At 46.4% G+C, this 14,899-nt stretch overlaps 1 protein-coding gene across 1 annotated transcript in view; it reads left to right on the top strand.

Annotated features, from left to right (window-relative positions):
• The window catches only part of tg (thyroglobulin), a 387,985-nt gene extending 377,537 nt beyond the window's left edge, over nucleotides 1-10,448 (top strand). Inside the window, exon 49 of the mRNA XM_078216995.1 lies at nucleotides 10,039-10,448. Within this exon, the coding sequence (XP_078073121.1) occupies nucleotides 10,039-10,139 (101 nt within the window). The 3' untranslated portion in view covers nucleotides 10,140-10,448. The remainder of the gene's footprint in view (nucleotides 1-10,038) is intronic.
• The last annotated feature ends 4,451 nt before the right edge of the window (nucleotides 10,449-14,899 follow it).

The raw sequence follows: 14,899 nt of genomic DNA, 5'->3' as shown, positions 1-14,899 counted from the left end.
TTTGCCACATTTCCCGAGTGGTCAAATATCAAAAGAACTTTTCTGGCAGGAAGGCCCTTCAGGATGTCTATCATAAAAGGTGCTAGATAAATGCAACTTCTTCCTTTCATTAATCGCAACATAATACTGGAAGTAACACTGCACAATCTACATATTGGACATAATGGGCCCGATTTTACCAAAACTTCGGGCGCGAAATCACGGTAAATTCGGGCGTTGGGCCTTTAACGCAATCTGCACCCGAATCCAAGCAGATCGCAGCTTTACCGACATCCGATTCAGGCGCGGATCCAGTCCGTGCCCGAATTAGGCGGCCCGATGATTTAAATGCATTAGCATGCATTTAAATCGATTTAATGAACTGCCCGCCCAACTCTACCGCCAAATCCCACTTTACCACCGCGTGGCCCAATCCGGATCCGCGCTTTTAGTGACCTGCTAAATGAAAGTCGGAAGCCGGCGCTTTCTCAGTGAGGGTTGGCGAGGAGGTAGGTGCATGGCGTCCGAAAGCTCTCCGGTATTTACGGGTGTCTTGTAGTCGCAGCCATTCTGCTGTCCCGGGTCCGTGGCGGCTCTGCGAGTGTGTGGGGGGGAGGGGGGGAGGATGGATCTCTGGTTGGGGGGGGAGGAGGATGGATCTCTGGTTGGGGGGGGGGGGGAGGATGGATCTCTGGTTGGGGGGGGGAGGATGGATCTCTGGTTGGGGGGGGTAGGATGTATCTCTGGTTGGGGGGGAGGATGGATCTCTGGTTGGCGGGGGGGAGGATGGATCTCTGGTTGGGGGGGAGGATGGATCTCTGGTTGGGGGGTAGGATGGATCTCTGGTTGGCGGGGGGGAGGATGGATCTCTGGTTGGGGGGGAGGATGGATCTCTGGTTGGGGGGTAGGATGGATCTCTGGTTGGCGGGGGGGAGGATGGATCTCTGGTTGGGGGGGAGGATGGATCTCTGGTTGGCGGGGGGGGGGGATGGATCTCTGGTAGGGCGGGGGAGGATGGATCTCTGGTTGCGGGGGGGAGGATGGATCTCTGGGTGGGGGGGGAGGATGGATCTCTGGTTGTGGGAGGGGGGCGGGGGGGGGAGGACGTAAACAATTCCAGGCACATAAACCATTCATTATCTTTACTGTTAAAGGATAGGAATTGAAACATTTGAATGTTTCAATTCCTATCCTTTAACAGTAAAAAGCATCTCTTTTCAGAATATTGTTACACTTTAGAAAGTTCAGAAACTAATTTTTCTGCATAAACTACCATTACATTCATTTGATCTAAAATATTAAACTTCTGACACTGTTTAAGTATATCCTAGATGTTCCTGGGACTAGAAATTTCTTCTAAAGAACTGTTGCTTCAGGATATATGCTACAAGTACTGGGTTTGTTATATATTTATTTTACAATAGGTTGATGGGGAGATGTCTCTGTGACAACAGGAATGAACAGACACTCAAAATGATATGGATGTATTTTGTTATGTGTGGTCGAAGATTCTCAGAAATGCACATTTTATTTTTCACTTGAGCCCTGCAAATAGACACAATCGGCCCAAAATAACCCAAGCAGCTCACATTCATTATTGAGACAAAAGCAGACAGTTGAAATAGATGCAAGTGTAATCTTTCGACAATAGCTTTGAGTTTAATAGCGTTATCAGATTGTTAGAACAATATTTTCTCTAACAAGAGCAGGTATAATTATTGCCAACTCCTCCATGTGTCAGAGAGCCGCTCTCTCTGGTTTTTTTTCTTTCCCGCCCGGGCGCGCTGCTTCAGATTTTTTTCGAACTGCGCATGCACAGTTCAGAGCTCCGATCGTTCCGGCAGCGCAAAGCCCCCCGCCCACTGCGCGATCGGACTGGAGACGGCTGAAAGCGTATGGGCGCAGGATTCCGGGCTCAGATCTGTATTACGCCCGGATCCGGCCCTTAGACTCCAAATGGTAAAATCAGGCCCAATGAGGTAATCTTATGATTTAGCATTTGTGGAACACAGTTTCAGGGGAATGCATCTCAGGAGCTTGGAGACAGAGGTGAGTGCAGCTCATTCATGACTTGCATGATTTTCTGTTCATTAAAATCAATGGATGGTTAAGTGTGCAGCCCATGAATTGGGCACACTGACCTTCCATATCAAATCTCTTAGGTGCATATTTGCTATATGAAGCACTGTTCTCTGAGTGTCAAGTTGCAAAATTTGTCCCAATACTCAAAATAGCATATATTGGAAATGATGGTTGCTACATTTCAGTAATCCATCTAAAGTATTGTGTCCAATCCTGGGAACCACAATCTAGGAAGGATGTTTAGTCCTGAGAGAGGACTCAGAGGAGTTTAATTAGGATGGTAATAAAAACACTGTGGATGCTTGAAATCTGAAATAAAATCAGAAAATGCTGGAAAACTCAACAAGTCGGGCAGCATATGAGAGAGAAACAGAGTTAACATTCTTGAGTGCGTATGATTCTTGAATCTCTATCACTCTTCTCTGATCACAGATGCTGTCTAATCTGCTGGTTTTTTCCAGCATTTTCTCTTTTTAACCAGAATGCCACCGGGGTGATGCAGGGCTTCAGTTACATGAAGAGACTCATTAGAGCAAAGTAGATGAAGGACAATTTAATAGAGCTCTTTAAAATCATGAAGGGTTTGTTTCATAGAGCAATGGTTTCTATTGGCAGAATGGTAGATGACCATTGGGCACAGATTTGAGATAATCAGCAAACGAATCAAAGGCTAGTTGAGGAGAATTTGTTAATGTATTGGATTCCTATAATCTGAATTAATTATTTAAAAGACTGCAGAAGCAGATTCAGTAATACTTTCAAAAGGATTTTGGATGAATACTTGGAAGGGGGAAAATTTGGAGGATGTTGGACAAAGTGTAAAGGAGTGCAACAAATTGGATAGCTCTTTCAAAGACCAAACACAGTCACAATGGGCTGAATGGCTTACTTCTATATGGTATAATTTAATGATTCTAAAACACTCGAATGACGAGTAATTTTTAGGCAGAGAAGTAAACCTGCTCATTGTGCTAATTTTAGCAAATGGTGACTAATTTCTATATATTCTTGATGATGATGTCACATCCTCAACAATCTTAAAAACAAGCCAACAATAGACAAATATCCTATTCACTGGTCTGTCATTCTTTATTTACCTGATTTTTACAATCACTTCCACAACAACATTAGTTATTCATCGCATTAGAATGCCAGCTAATAACCTGGCCCCAATTTACTGATGTGATGTTATAAATGGGTGTTACGATCCCAGCTGATGTTACTGCTGAGCAGGAAGTTCCCAGTATGGAACCCTGGCTCGATAGACCGCAGCGTTTACTTTTTTTAGAAGCATGGATGAACGGAGTCACAGGACTACAAAGAACAAAGAGCAATACAGCACAGGAACAGGCCCTTCGGCCCTCTAAGCCCGCGCCGCTCCCTGGTCCAAACTAGACCATTCTTTTGTATCCCTCCATTCCCACTCCATTCATATGGCTGTCTAGATAAGTCTTAAACGTTCCCAGTGTGTCCACCTCCACCACCTTGCCTGGCAGCGCATTCCAGGCCCCCACCACCCTCTGTGTAAAATATGTCCATCTGATATCTGTGTTAAACCTCCCCCCCTTCACCTTGAACCTATGACCCCTCGTGAACGTCACCACTGACCTGGGGAAAAGCTTCCCACCGTTCACCCTATCTATGCCTTTCATAATTTTATACACCTCTATTAAGTCTCCCCTCATCCTCCGTCTTTCCAGGACTGCCAGTTGGCTTTTAACAAAAGAATAAAACATTTATTAAACATGAAAAGATTGACTATAATGCAATATTCCTCTACTCCATCTACGAATGTATACAGATTTTAAGGTCAGCATAAGTTGAGGAATATAACTTATTCTATATTGATCTCTGCAAACCATCTGCAAGGCCAACTGTGGTCAGACACACCCCACTCTGAAACCAAAGGGCAGATGCCACCCATTCCAACTTCTGCGGATTTCTCATCAAATCCCCCCAGATGATTATCACCATGAACCAATTGCTCTCACTGGACTCTACCTTCCACATCAGTGTTTCCAAACTCCACTCTTGAAATACACACCTTAGAATCTTTAACAAAAGACCACTTTCCCTCAGCTGTTTTCAGCAAGGACCCACTTCCAGGATTCAAAATCTCTTTGCGTCTTCCTCAGCCTTGAATTGTCATATGTATTCAAGCTTCCACACAATCTTTCAGTTACCCAGCCATGCCAATAGAACACTAGAACTTCATAGGCTGTACAAAGGTCACCGACCTTCTCCACTTTAAAGCTGGTTACTACTGCTGTATTTTAATTCAGCGTACTTTCTCTGACTTTTACTTGAATTCTACCTTATCAGGTCCTTGTTCCACTTCATGTTATTTATTCCTTTAAATTCAGTCTTCCTGGGACATTCTTCTTCATTCCCTGGTTTCTAGAACTATTTGTTCTTTAACTTCTGGGACTTGCTTTCTATCCTTACTCCATTATCCTGAATCTGCTTCTGCTTCTGGCTGAGCTGTGAGAACTTCTTCCTCCTACCTAGCTCTAGTTGCCTTGAGGCCAGCTAAAAAGTAAACTCAAAACTTCTATCTAACCTAAATGTGGCCCCTGGTTGCTATGGAACAGTCTAACCTTTCTTTAAGCACTGTTTGCTTTTCACATCGTAAATTCTCTAATCACAATGCAGGCGCAGTCTGAAATTAAACAAAACCCCAATACATGCAACACTTTTGTTTAACGTGAATCTAAGTAAAGTTTTAATCCTTTCTTACTCAGAAACACTAAACTAAACTAAACTCACTTAAATCCATACCTTATTTCTAATTACCAACAACACAACAAAGATTACTTTAAACTACCTCTATTTATTAACAAAAAAGCATAACTCTTGTTGGATTTCTTTCACTGTTTTTCCCTTTTACCTGGCAAATTGCTTTTTTGTTTCCCCATATTTCCAACTCATTCAGATAGCCCGGATCAGATCAGAAACTCACTTGAAGAGTGCACAGGGGTAAGTATTTCTGTCCTTCCATTCTGTTGTCCTGCAGCTTTTCAGCCATGTAGTGGCACAGTGGTTAGCACTGCTGCCTCACAGTGCCAGGGACCTGGGCTCAATTCCTGGCTTGGATCACTGTCTGTGCGGACTTTGTATGTTCTCCCTGTGTCTGTGTGGGTTTCCTCCGGGTGCTCCAGTTTATTCCCACAGTGCGAAAGACATTCTGATTAGGTGCAGTGGCCATGCTAAATTCTCCCTCAGTGTACCTGAACAGGTGCCAGAGTGTGGTGACTAGGGGATTTTCACAATAAAAGGCAAGAAAAGGATTTGTCAAGGGCTCTGTATCTTGTTCAAGGATAATTCCTCTTCTGTGAGTGGAAAATAAGCAGAGATGGTGGAGTAGTGGTAATGTCAGTAGTCTAAAGACCCAGGCTATTGTTCTAGAAATATGGGTTCAAATCCCTCCATGACAACTGGCAGATTTAAATTAAATCTTTTATTTAAATTTGGGCTTGAAGGCAAGTCTCAGCAATGGTGACCATGAAACTACTATTGATTAGTAACATACTTAGCGAAAGAAATCTGCTATCCTTACCTGGTCTGGCTTACATGTGACTCAATGTGGTTGACTCTGAACTGGCTCATGGTGACATGAACCCAAGATCCCGGTTGAGGCCATCCTCATGTGTGCGGAACTTGTCTATCAGTCTCTGCTCAGCAACTCTGCGCTGTTGTGTGTCGTGAAGGCCGCCTTGGCGAACGCTTACTCGAAGATGAGAGGCTGAATGCCCGTGACCACTGAAGTGCTCCCCAACAGGAAGAGAACACTCTTGCCTGATGATTGTCGAGCGGTGTTTATTCATCCGTTGTCGTAGCGTCTGTATGGTCTCCCCAATGTACCATGCCTCGGGACATCCTTTCCTGCAGCGTATCAGGTAGACAACGTTGGCCGAGTTGCAAGTGTATGTACCGTGTACCTGGTGGATGGTGTTCTCACATGAGATGATGCATCCATGTTGATGATCCGGCATGTCTTGCAGAGGTTGCTGTGGCAGGGTTGTGTGGTGTCGTGGTCACTGTTCTCCTGAAGGCTGGGTAGTTTGCTGCAGACAATGGTCTGTTTGAGGTTGTGCGGTTGTTTGAAGGCAAGAAGTGGGGGTGTGGGGATTGCCTTGGCGAGATGTTCATCTTCATCAATGTTGAAGGTTCCGGAGAAGATGTCGTAGCTTCTCCGCTCCGGGGAAGTACTGGACGACGAAGGGCACTCTGTCTGCCGTGTCCCATGTTTGTCTTCTGAGGAGGTCGGTGCGGTTTTTCACTGTGACACGTCGGAACTGTCAATCGATGAGTTGAGCGCCATATCCTGTTCTTATGAGGGCATCTTTCAGCGTTTGGAGGTGTCTGTTGAGATCCTCCTCATCTGAGCAGATCCGGTGTATACGGACGGCTTGTCCGGAGGGGATGGCTTCTTCAACGTGTTTAAGGTGGAAGCTGGAGAAGTGGAGCATCGTGAGGTTATCTGTGGGCTTGTGGTGCAGTGAAGTGCTGAGGTGACCGTCCTTGATGGAGATGCGTGTGTCCAAGAATGCAACCGATTCCGGAGAGTAGTCCATGGTGAGTCTGATGGTGGGATGGAACTTGTTGATGTCATCATATAGTTGTTTCAGTGATTGTTCACCATGAGCCCAAAGGAAGAAAATGTCATCGATGTATCTAGTGTATAGCATCGGTTGAAGGTCCTGTGCGGTGAAGAGGTCTTGTTTGAACCTGTGCATGAAGATGGTGGCATATTGAGGTGCGAATTTGGTCCCCATGGCTGTTCCGTGTGTCTGGATGAAGAACTGGTTGTTGAAGGTGAAGACATTGTGGTCCAGGATGAAGCAGATGAGTTGTAAAATTGCATCTGGAAACTGGCAGTTGTCGGCGTTGTGTACTGAGGCAGTTGCAGCAATGCCATCATCGTGGGGGATGCTGGTGTAGAGTGCCGAGACATCCATTGCGATGAGGAGTGCTCCTGGTTCAACTGCTCCATGTGTGCTGAGTTTCTGTCAGAAGTCCGTAGTGTCACGACAAAAGTTGGGGGTTCTTTGTACATTGGGTTTCAGGATGCCCTTGACGTAGCCAGAGAGGTTCTCGCACAGGGTCCCATTGCCCGATTCAATGGGACGGCTGGGTGTGTTTGCCTTGTGTATCTTCGGGAGGCAGTAGTTTCTCCAACGCAGGGAGTACGTGGGATGAGAGCACGCAGGTTGCTCTGAAGGTCAGGATCAAAGGTCTTGATCAGTCTGTTGCGTTGACGGGTGTGTTCTTTGGTCGGACCTGCGGGTGACTGTAGTGTTCCTCATTGTTCAGTTGTCGGTACACTTCTTTGCAGTAATCCGTTCTGTTCAGTATGACGATGGCCCCTCCTTTGTCTGCTGGTTTGATGACAATGTTGCAGTTGGTCTTGAGAGCGCAGATGGCATTGCGTTGTGCTTGGGTGATGTTCGGGGCTGTCTTGTGAGTGCGGCTGATGTATCTGGTGTTGACGCACCTCCTGACGGCTTGGGCATACATGTCAAGTCGAGGGCAGCGGCCTTCCGGAGGAGTCCAATTCGACTCTTTCCTCTACGGTTGCTGCACTGCGGATCTCTCTGTCGGCTGTTCCAGTTCATTGGCTGTCTCATTGTGTTCACTGTTGGTCTCTTCATTCGCCTGATGAATTCCTCTGTGTCTGCTGCGAGACTGATGGGGTCTATTATTTATTTATTATTTATTTATTATTATTTATTATCATATTACATTATTTTGGTAAATTGAGTTTGTGTCTTTATATGCCCTGTTTGTGAATAGAACTCCCACTCATCTGATGAAGGGGCAGCGCTCCGAAGGCGAGTGGCTTTTGCTACCAAATAAACCTGGTGTTGTGAGACTTCTTACTGTGTTTACCCCAGTCCAACGCCGGCATCACCACATCATCTGAATGTGACAAGAATGGAATTTTTGATCAGTTTGTAGAATTAATTAATGGAATTTTCTCGTTCCTCCCACCACGGGAATCGTAGCGGGCAGGGCACAGACCATGGAAAGGTCCGTTGACTGGGATTTTCCAGCCTTGGGATGAGTGCGACCAGAAAATCCCACCCAAAGTGTTAGGAAGGCAGGTTTCATATTCAGGCTATTCCCTCATTAGGAAGCATGCTGCCTACTTAGAACACACAGTGTTGTTGCTCAGGCATTTAGTAAGTTAACTTCATGATTTTTGTATACATGCTATAACAGAAGGTAGTTTACATTTATATCTATGGGAGGTTGGTTAGCTCAGTTGGCTGGATGGCTGGTTTGTGATGTGGAATAATATTAACAGCATGGGTTCAATTCCTGTACTGGCTGAGATTATTTATGAAGGCCTGTCTTCTCAGTCCTGCCCCTTGTCTGAGGTGTGGTGATCCTCAGGTTGAATCACCACCAGTAAGCTCTCCCTCTCAAAGGAGAGAACAGCCTATGGTCATCTGGGACTATGACAACTTTATCTTTTCTACCCATAACTCTGTAGTTGTGCCCCCTGCATCCCTGTCCACCCCCCCCCCCCCCCACCCTCCACCCCCAAACCACTACCACCCTCTCCTCTTGAGCACAGCCCCCTACTGCAAACACAAGACTGATCAATCTACCTTAAGAAGAAAAGTTTATTTTTCTCAGAGAGATGGTGGGTATAATAGAACAGACTCCCACCATCACAGCAATGGCAGCACCCTCATGTAGATAAACATCGCAAATAGTTTAATAAGGGAAAGAGCGAGAACAAACAGAACTGGGAAGGAAGGATGCGTGTGGGGGGAGGGGGAGGTGGTGGGGGGAGGGGGTTGCAGGGGCCATTAAAGCACAATTGGTAAAATAGGTCTTTAGAAGGCTTTTGAAAGATTCGACTGAACAGCTAGAGAGGCAATGAGGAGAAATGGTTTAGGTTGAGTTGATTAACACTTTGAGAAGAAGCTGAATAAACATCGAATTAAAAATGCTGCTCCATGACTATTATTGGAAGGTGGAGGTAATAGAGGGGAAAATAATTGCATGAAAGGCTGTGTGATAAAGATGGACTTCAGTTCGACTAATCTTACAAATCAGAGAGAATTTATGTAGCAATTTCCTTCATTTTGGGCCAAAATATGGGAGTTTGTACATGGCCTGTGGTATAAATGAACTCACTGGGCTGAATGTTTTTTATCTTATTCATTATCTGGATATACATTGTGAGGATGGCAACAATGATGTATATATGTAGAAAAGGCCAAAGCATAATAGGTGATTGCAGAACCATTTCTTTCTTTATTCTTTTCATCTGATCTGGCAAGGCCAGCACTTGTTGCCCATCCCTAATTGGCCTTGAACTGAGTGGCAGTTAAGAGTCAACCACATTGCTGTGGGTCTGGAGTCACATGTAGGCCAGACCAACCAACCAGATAAAGGTGGCAGATTTCCTTCCCTAAAGAACATTAGTGAACCAGATGCGTTTTTCCAACAATCGACAATGGTTTCATGGTCATCAGTAGACCTGCAATTCCAGATCTTTATAGAATTCAAATTTCACCATCTGCCATGGTGGAACTTGAACCTGGATCCCCAGAGTATTACCCTGTGTTTCTGGATTACTAGACTAGTGGCAATACCACTATGCCACCACCACCAGTTACAGGGTTTGAGTTCACCATTTGTGGGTGCTTGTGAAAGAAAGAAAAGCTTAGATTTATGTGACTCCTTACATTGTCAACACATGTCAAATAACCTATATATAATGGGATTCAGTTTGAGTGCAGTGAATTGTTGGTATAAAGGTGCATGTGTGTAAGCATGTTCACATATTTATCTCACACCTTTTCCCATATTCTGCCTTTTATTTTCACCTGTGTTATAGATCATTGTTAATGGTCAGTGCGAAACCTAGTGGTGCCCATTGTGTACATGTAAACCATTAACTAAACCTGTCATGAAAGTACCATTCTATCCTGTGACTTTAATCCATATTTTATATTCCAGACAACGTCACTGAGAATGAGCTGAGTAGAGATCAACGTGAAGCACTGCTCCGGAAACCAGTCACACCAACACAGCCGCAACAGGCGAAGGAAGTTTATTAATTAAAATTAAAATGCCTCAGATGATTTCAAACACTAATTCAAGCTTGTCTTAAAGACTGTCAGTGAAAAGTCAATAGTAAATAGTGAAATAAATCATTCATCATTAAAAAAAAATGTGGTTACTGTGTGGAATCCTTGTCGAGGTATCAACACTGACCTCAATTACATAAAGTCAACAGGTGCCATTGCAGAACCTACTCAGTAACTAGCTGATTAATTCTTTAGATTCTCTTGTGCAAAGAAGCAGATGTCGAAAATGCATTCCCTGTTTAAATGATATTTCTGAAGATGAACGAATAAAAGACTGGCAACAAATATTGCGCTTGCTTGCTTCTTTGGAACACAGATCAGTGCCACATCTTGTATGCAGCAAATATCAAACTTCCTGATTTTATGGAAATAGTCGGTATCAGACAACACTGCGATTAAACAAAACACCATCGTTTTACATCATGAAACATCGCAGATTGCCAGCTGAGGACTAAATATGTCAGAGCTGAGATGGATAGCAATTTTTCACATGTTTGAGAAGATTTTAGATGAATATTTCCCTGTTGCAGCATAAGGTGCTTAATGCATCGATTTGGAGATACTCTATCTGCTGCTCATGGAGACATTTTCAGTTCTTGTGTCTGATAAAATCACACAAGATAAAGCGTAAGAAATAGGAGTAGGCCAGATGGCTGCTGTGCCATTCAATGTTGTAGCTGATCTGATCATGGCCTCAGTTCTACATCCCTGCCTTCTCCCCATAACCCTCAACACCCGATAGTTCAAGAATCTGACAAAGTCAACCCTAAATGATTCACCCTCCACAGCTCTCCAGGGCCAAAGATTCACAATCCTCTCGGAGAAGAAATACTTCCTTAATTTCATCTTAAATGAACAACCTCTTATCCTGAAACTACGCCCCCTAGTTCTAAATTCTTTCACAATGGGAACATTAAACCACTTACTCTATGGAAACAGGTTCAAATCCCACCAGAGATTAAATTAAATAATAAAATCTGGATTGAAAGCTGATCCTGGTGATGGTGTCATGGAGTGATCATCGATTGTGTTTGTAAAAAATTCCCATCTCACTCACTATGTCCTTTAGGGAAGGAAATCTGTCTGGTCCCGACCTGGTCTGGCCTACACATGATTCCAGCTCCACACAGCAATGTGGTTGATGATGGAAGCAGGATATATAGGTAGAGCCATGCGATTCCACGACACTGGAGCAGGTCAAAGCACTACAATCCTGCTACATCCAGTCATGAATGGTGGTTGACAAATAGGCAAGCAACAGAATGAGGAGACTCTACAAAAGCCTCAATCTCTATGTGTCGCCACTTTATGGATGTAAAACAGGTGCCAAAGCATCCAATTCAGCAGGTGGCGTATGCATGCAGATTCTGCATAAGAAATGTGCCACTCACCATATTAGTAAAGGCAGAATAGGAGGAATCCAGCCACCAATCCTGATGCCAGCATCAGGCACCCTTTATATGTTGGAACAAACGACAAAGGTAAAAACAGGAAGGTAATCCTGCTGAAAAACAATCTGGATTCTGGTTCTAAATTAAAAAGCGAGGCTTTGAAGGTAATAATCCCGGGAGTATTGCCCAAGCCATGTTCAAATTGGCAGAGGAGCAGACAGTGGTTAGCACTGCTGCCTTGGTGCTAGGAACCCGGGTTCAATTCTGATCTTGGGTGACTGCCTGTGTAGAGATTGCATGCTCTCCCCGTGTCCACGTCGGTTTCCTCAGGGTGCTCCAATTTCCCCCCACGCACCAAAGATGTGTAGGTTAGGGGGATTAGTTATGGTGAATGTGCGAGGTTATGGGGATAGGGTGAGGGAGAGTACTTGGGTGAGACACTCTGTCAGCGAGTCAGTGCAGACTCAAATGGCCTCCTTCTGCGCTATAGGGATGCTATGATGAGATCAGGAGACTTAACACATTGCTAAGGGACCGGGTGTGCGGAACAGAGGTTCCTTTTCATAGGACGCTGGTAGCAGTTGTGTGTACAGGAAGAAAATGTACCAATGTGATCGGTTCCACCTGAACTGTAATGGAACCTGCAAGCCAACAGAAAGGGTCAAGTGCAAGATGACACAGGCTTTAAACTAGTAGGGGATTTTTGGGTTGGACAGAGAGAGGACATGTCCCCTTTTCTTCGTGCTCTGCCACTTTTCTTTCGGCTCATGTCCAACCCTTGTTGCTCCCTGTGATGTCGAGCCCTTATCTTGTGGCTTGTTGTCTTCTTGCCTCTTGGGCCTTTTTCTTCTTAAGAATTCTATATTATTACTCGTGTTAGTTTTTTCTTGTGTGGGTTGGTGAGGGGGGTGGGGGTACCCCGTGTGGCTGAAGAGGAGAAATAGGTTGGGGGGGGGGAAGAACAAAGGAAAACAGGGTGATGGTCTGCTTCTGTCGTATTTTAGGTGGTTGGGGGAGGTGGTTGTTGAGGTGGTGTGTGTTAGGAAGAGGAGGCTGCTAGGTTGGGGGTTTACGTGCTTCCAGGAACTGGGATGGATGTCCAAGTCGTGTGTGTGTGTTGGAGAGTTGTTTTTGGCTGGGGAGGTTTTGTGTCTGTTTTTTCGGGGCGAGGTGAGAATGGGGAAGGTTTTATTAGTGGGTGGGCTACTGAAGGTTAGTAGGTGGGCTACGGTTGGGGGGGGGGGGGGCCAGGCAAGAGGTCAGGCGGTGGGAAAAAAAATGTCCTGGGGGTTTCCTGATAGGGATGTTGGTGGGTAGGTTGTTGGTTGAAGGGTGGTTTGTTGTCTTCCCCTGTCTTGGCGCTTTTGTCTCCCGTGTGTGCCCGTTAGGGTGGGTGGGGTGAGGGGGCTCCCAGAGCTGGTGGGATGGGGTGACTTTTTATTCTTTGTGGGTGTTTTATGTTGTGGTGAGCAGGATGTCGTGGTGTGGATTCGGGTAGTATGTATTGGATTGGTGTGGGGGCACTAGTTGGCGGAGCAAGTTGGTGTAGGGACATTCCCGTTTATTCGGATGGTTTATGGGTTTGGTATGAGGATAGGTCTTTTGTTGGTTGTGCAAAAATTACTTAATCATCAACTTATTTGTTTATTTTTTATGTATTAATTAATTAGTGTCCCCAGTAGGCTTACATTAGCAAGGGTACACTGAGGAAGAGTTTAGCATAGCCGATCCACCTTTATTAGTTGGAAAGAGTCAATCTGTGTCCAGGTCTCTCCCATTGTTCCTGATGGTCAAATACTTAAAGATTTGTATTTTCCCCAGATCTGCCTGTGGATTCTACCCAGTCACCATGTGGTTGGAGTATCATCCATGTAGAGTTTCACATTTATATTTTTGTTTTTAGGGGTTCATACTTCACCCGTTCTAATAGGTTCTCATACGTGTCCAATTATCCCTTTTAATTAAGGTGAAACAATAGCGATCCCCAGGCCGTGTCTAAGACTACGGGCCCGATTTTACCAAAATTTATCGCGGTAAAGTTGGGCGTCGGGGCTAAAACGCGATCTGCGCCCAACTCATGGCAGATCGTGTCTTTACTGAGTCCTGATCCGGGTGCGGGTCTGGCGCGCGCCCAAATCGGCCGGCGTGACGATTTAAATGCATTTGCATACATTTAATTTGACTTAATGAAGCTCGCGCCCAACTTTACCGATGAATCCGACTTTACCAGGTTGCGGCCCATTTCGCGTCCGCGCATTAAACGACCTGCTAAATAAAAGGCCGAATGGGACTCCAATCCAGCAGGGGAACCGCCAAAGCCAATCCCCCCCAATCATCCTTCGTGGACCCCCCCCCCGCTCTCCCCCCCCCCCCACCGCGAACCACCCCGGCAGCCACACACCCCCGCCCCCCCCGATCGGACCCCCCTTGGAGGCAGGCCCCGCCGGCAGCCCCCCCCCCCCCCCCCCCCCGGGGATCGGACCCCCCTGGGAGGCACACCCCCGACCGAGCTTGATCGCTGGTCTCCCTCCACCATCCTTCCGATCTGCAATCTGTCGACAGCCTCCTGCACGTTCCTGGCCTTGCTCTGCCTTTCCCTGGGGAGGGGGGGATGGAGAAGGAGAGTGGCGTGTCTGCCCCTGGGGGTGGGGGGGGGGGGTGGCTGCCAGTCTGTGGCCGATCCCTCCTCCCCACCGGAGGAGGGATCGGAGGAGGGATCGGAGGAGGGATCGGAGGAGGGATCCCCCCCCTCCCCCAGGGGCAGACACACCACTCCCCTTCTCCATCCCTCCTCCCCCCCAGGGGCAGACACGTCACTCCCCTTCTCCATCCCCCCCCCCCCCCCCCACCACCCCCCCCTCCCCCCCACCCCCGCAGGGAAAGGCAAAGCAGCACAGACAGCAGAGAGGATGAAAGGAATTCCCTTTGGAGGATAATGTCCAAATCACGGGAACTAAAAACCTGACAGTCCAAAATCTGGGATAATATTTCAAAATGTATATCCACCCCATCCCTGTCCTGTAATATTATCCTAGATTTTGGACTGTCAGGTTTTAGTTCCTGTGATTTGGACATTTTCCTCCAAAGGGAATTCCTTTCATCCTCTCTGCTGTCTGTGCTGCTTTGCCTTTCGCGCCCGGGCGCGCTGCCTGCAGTCTGTTCCGAACTACGCATGCGCAGTTGGAGCTCCGGCCGCTCCAACAGCGCTAATCCCCGCCCAATAGACCGGCGCTGAAAAAAGGCGTATGGGCGCGCTGGAGCGCGGCTGCCGGGCGCGGATCCGTTTGACGACCGGACCCGGCACTTAGTCCCGATTTGGTAAAATCGGCCCCAATGTCT

This window comes from Mustelus asterias, chromosome 7, assembly GCF_964213995.1.
Source record: "Mustelus asterias chromosome 7, sMusAst1.hap1.1, whole genome shotgun sequence".
NCBI lineage: Eukaryota > Metazoa > Chordata > Chondrichthyes > Carcharhiniformes > Triakidae > Mustelus > Mustelus asterias.
This window is presented reverse-complemented; position numbering and strand designations above follow the sequence as displayed.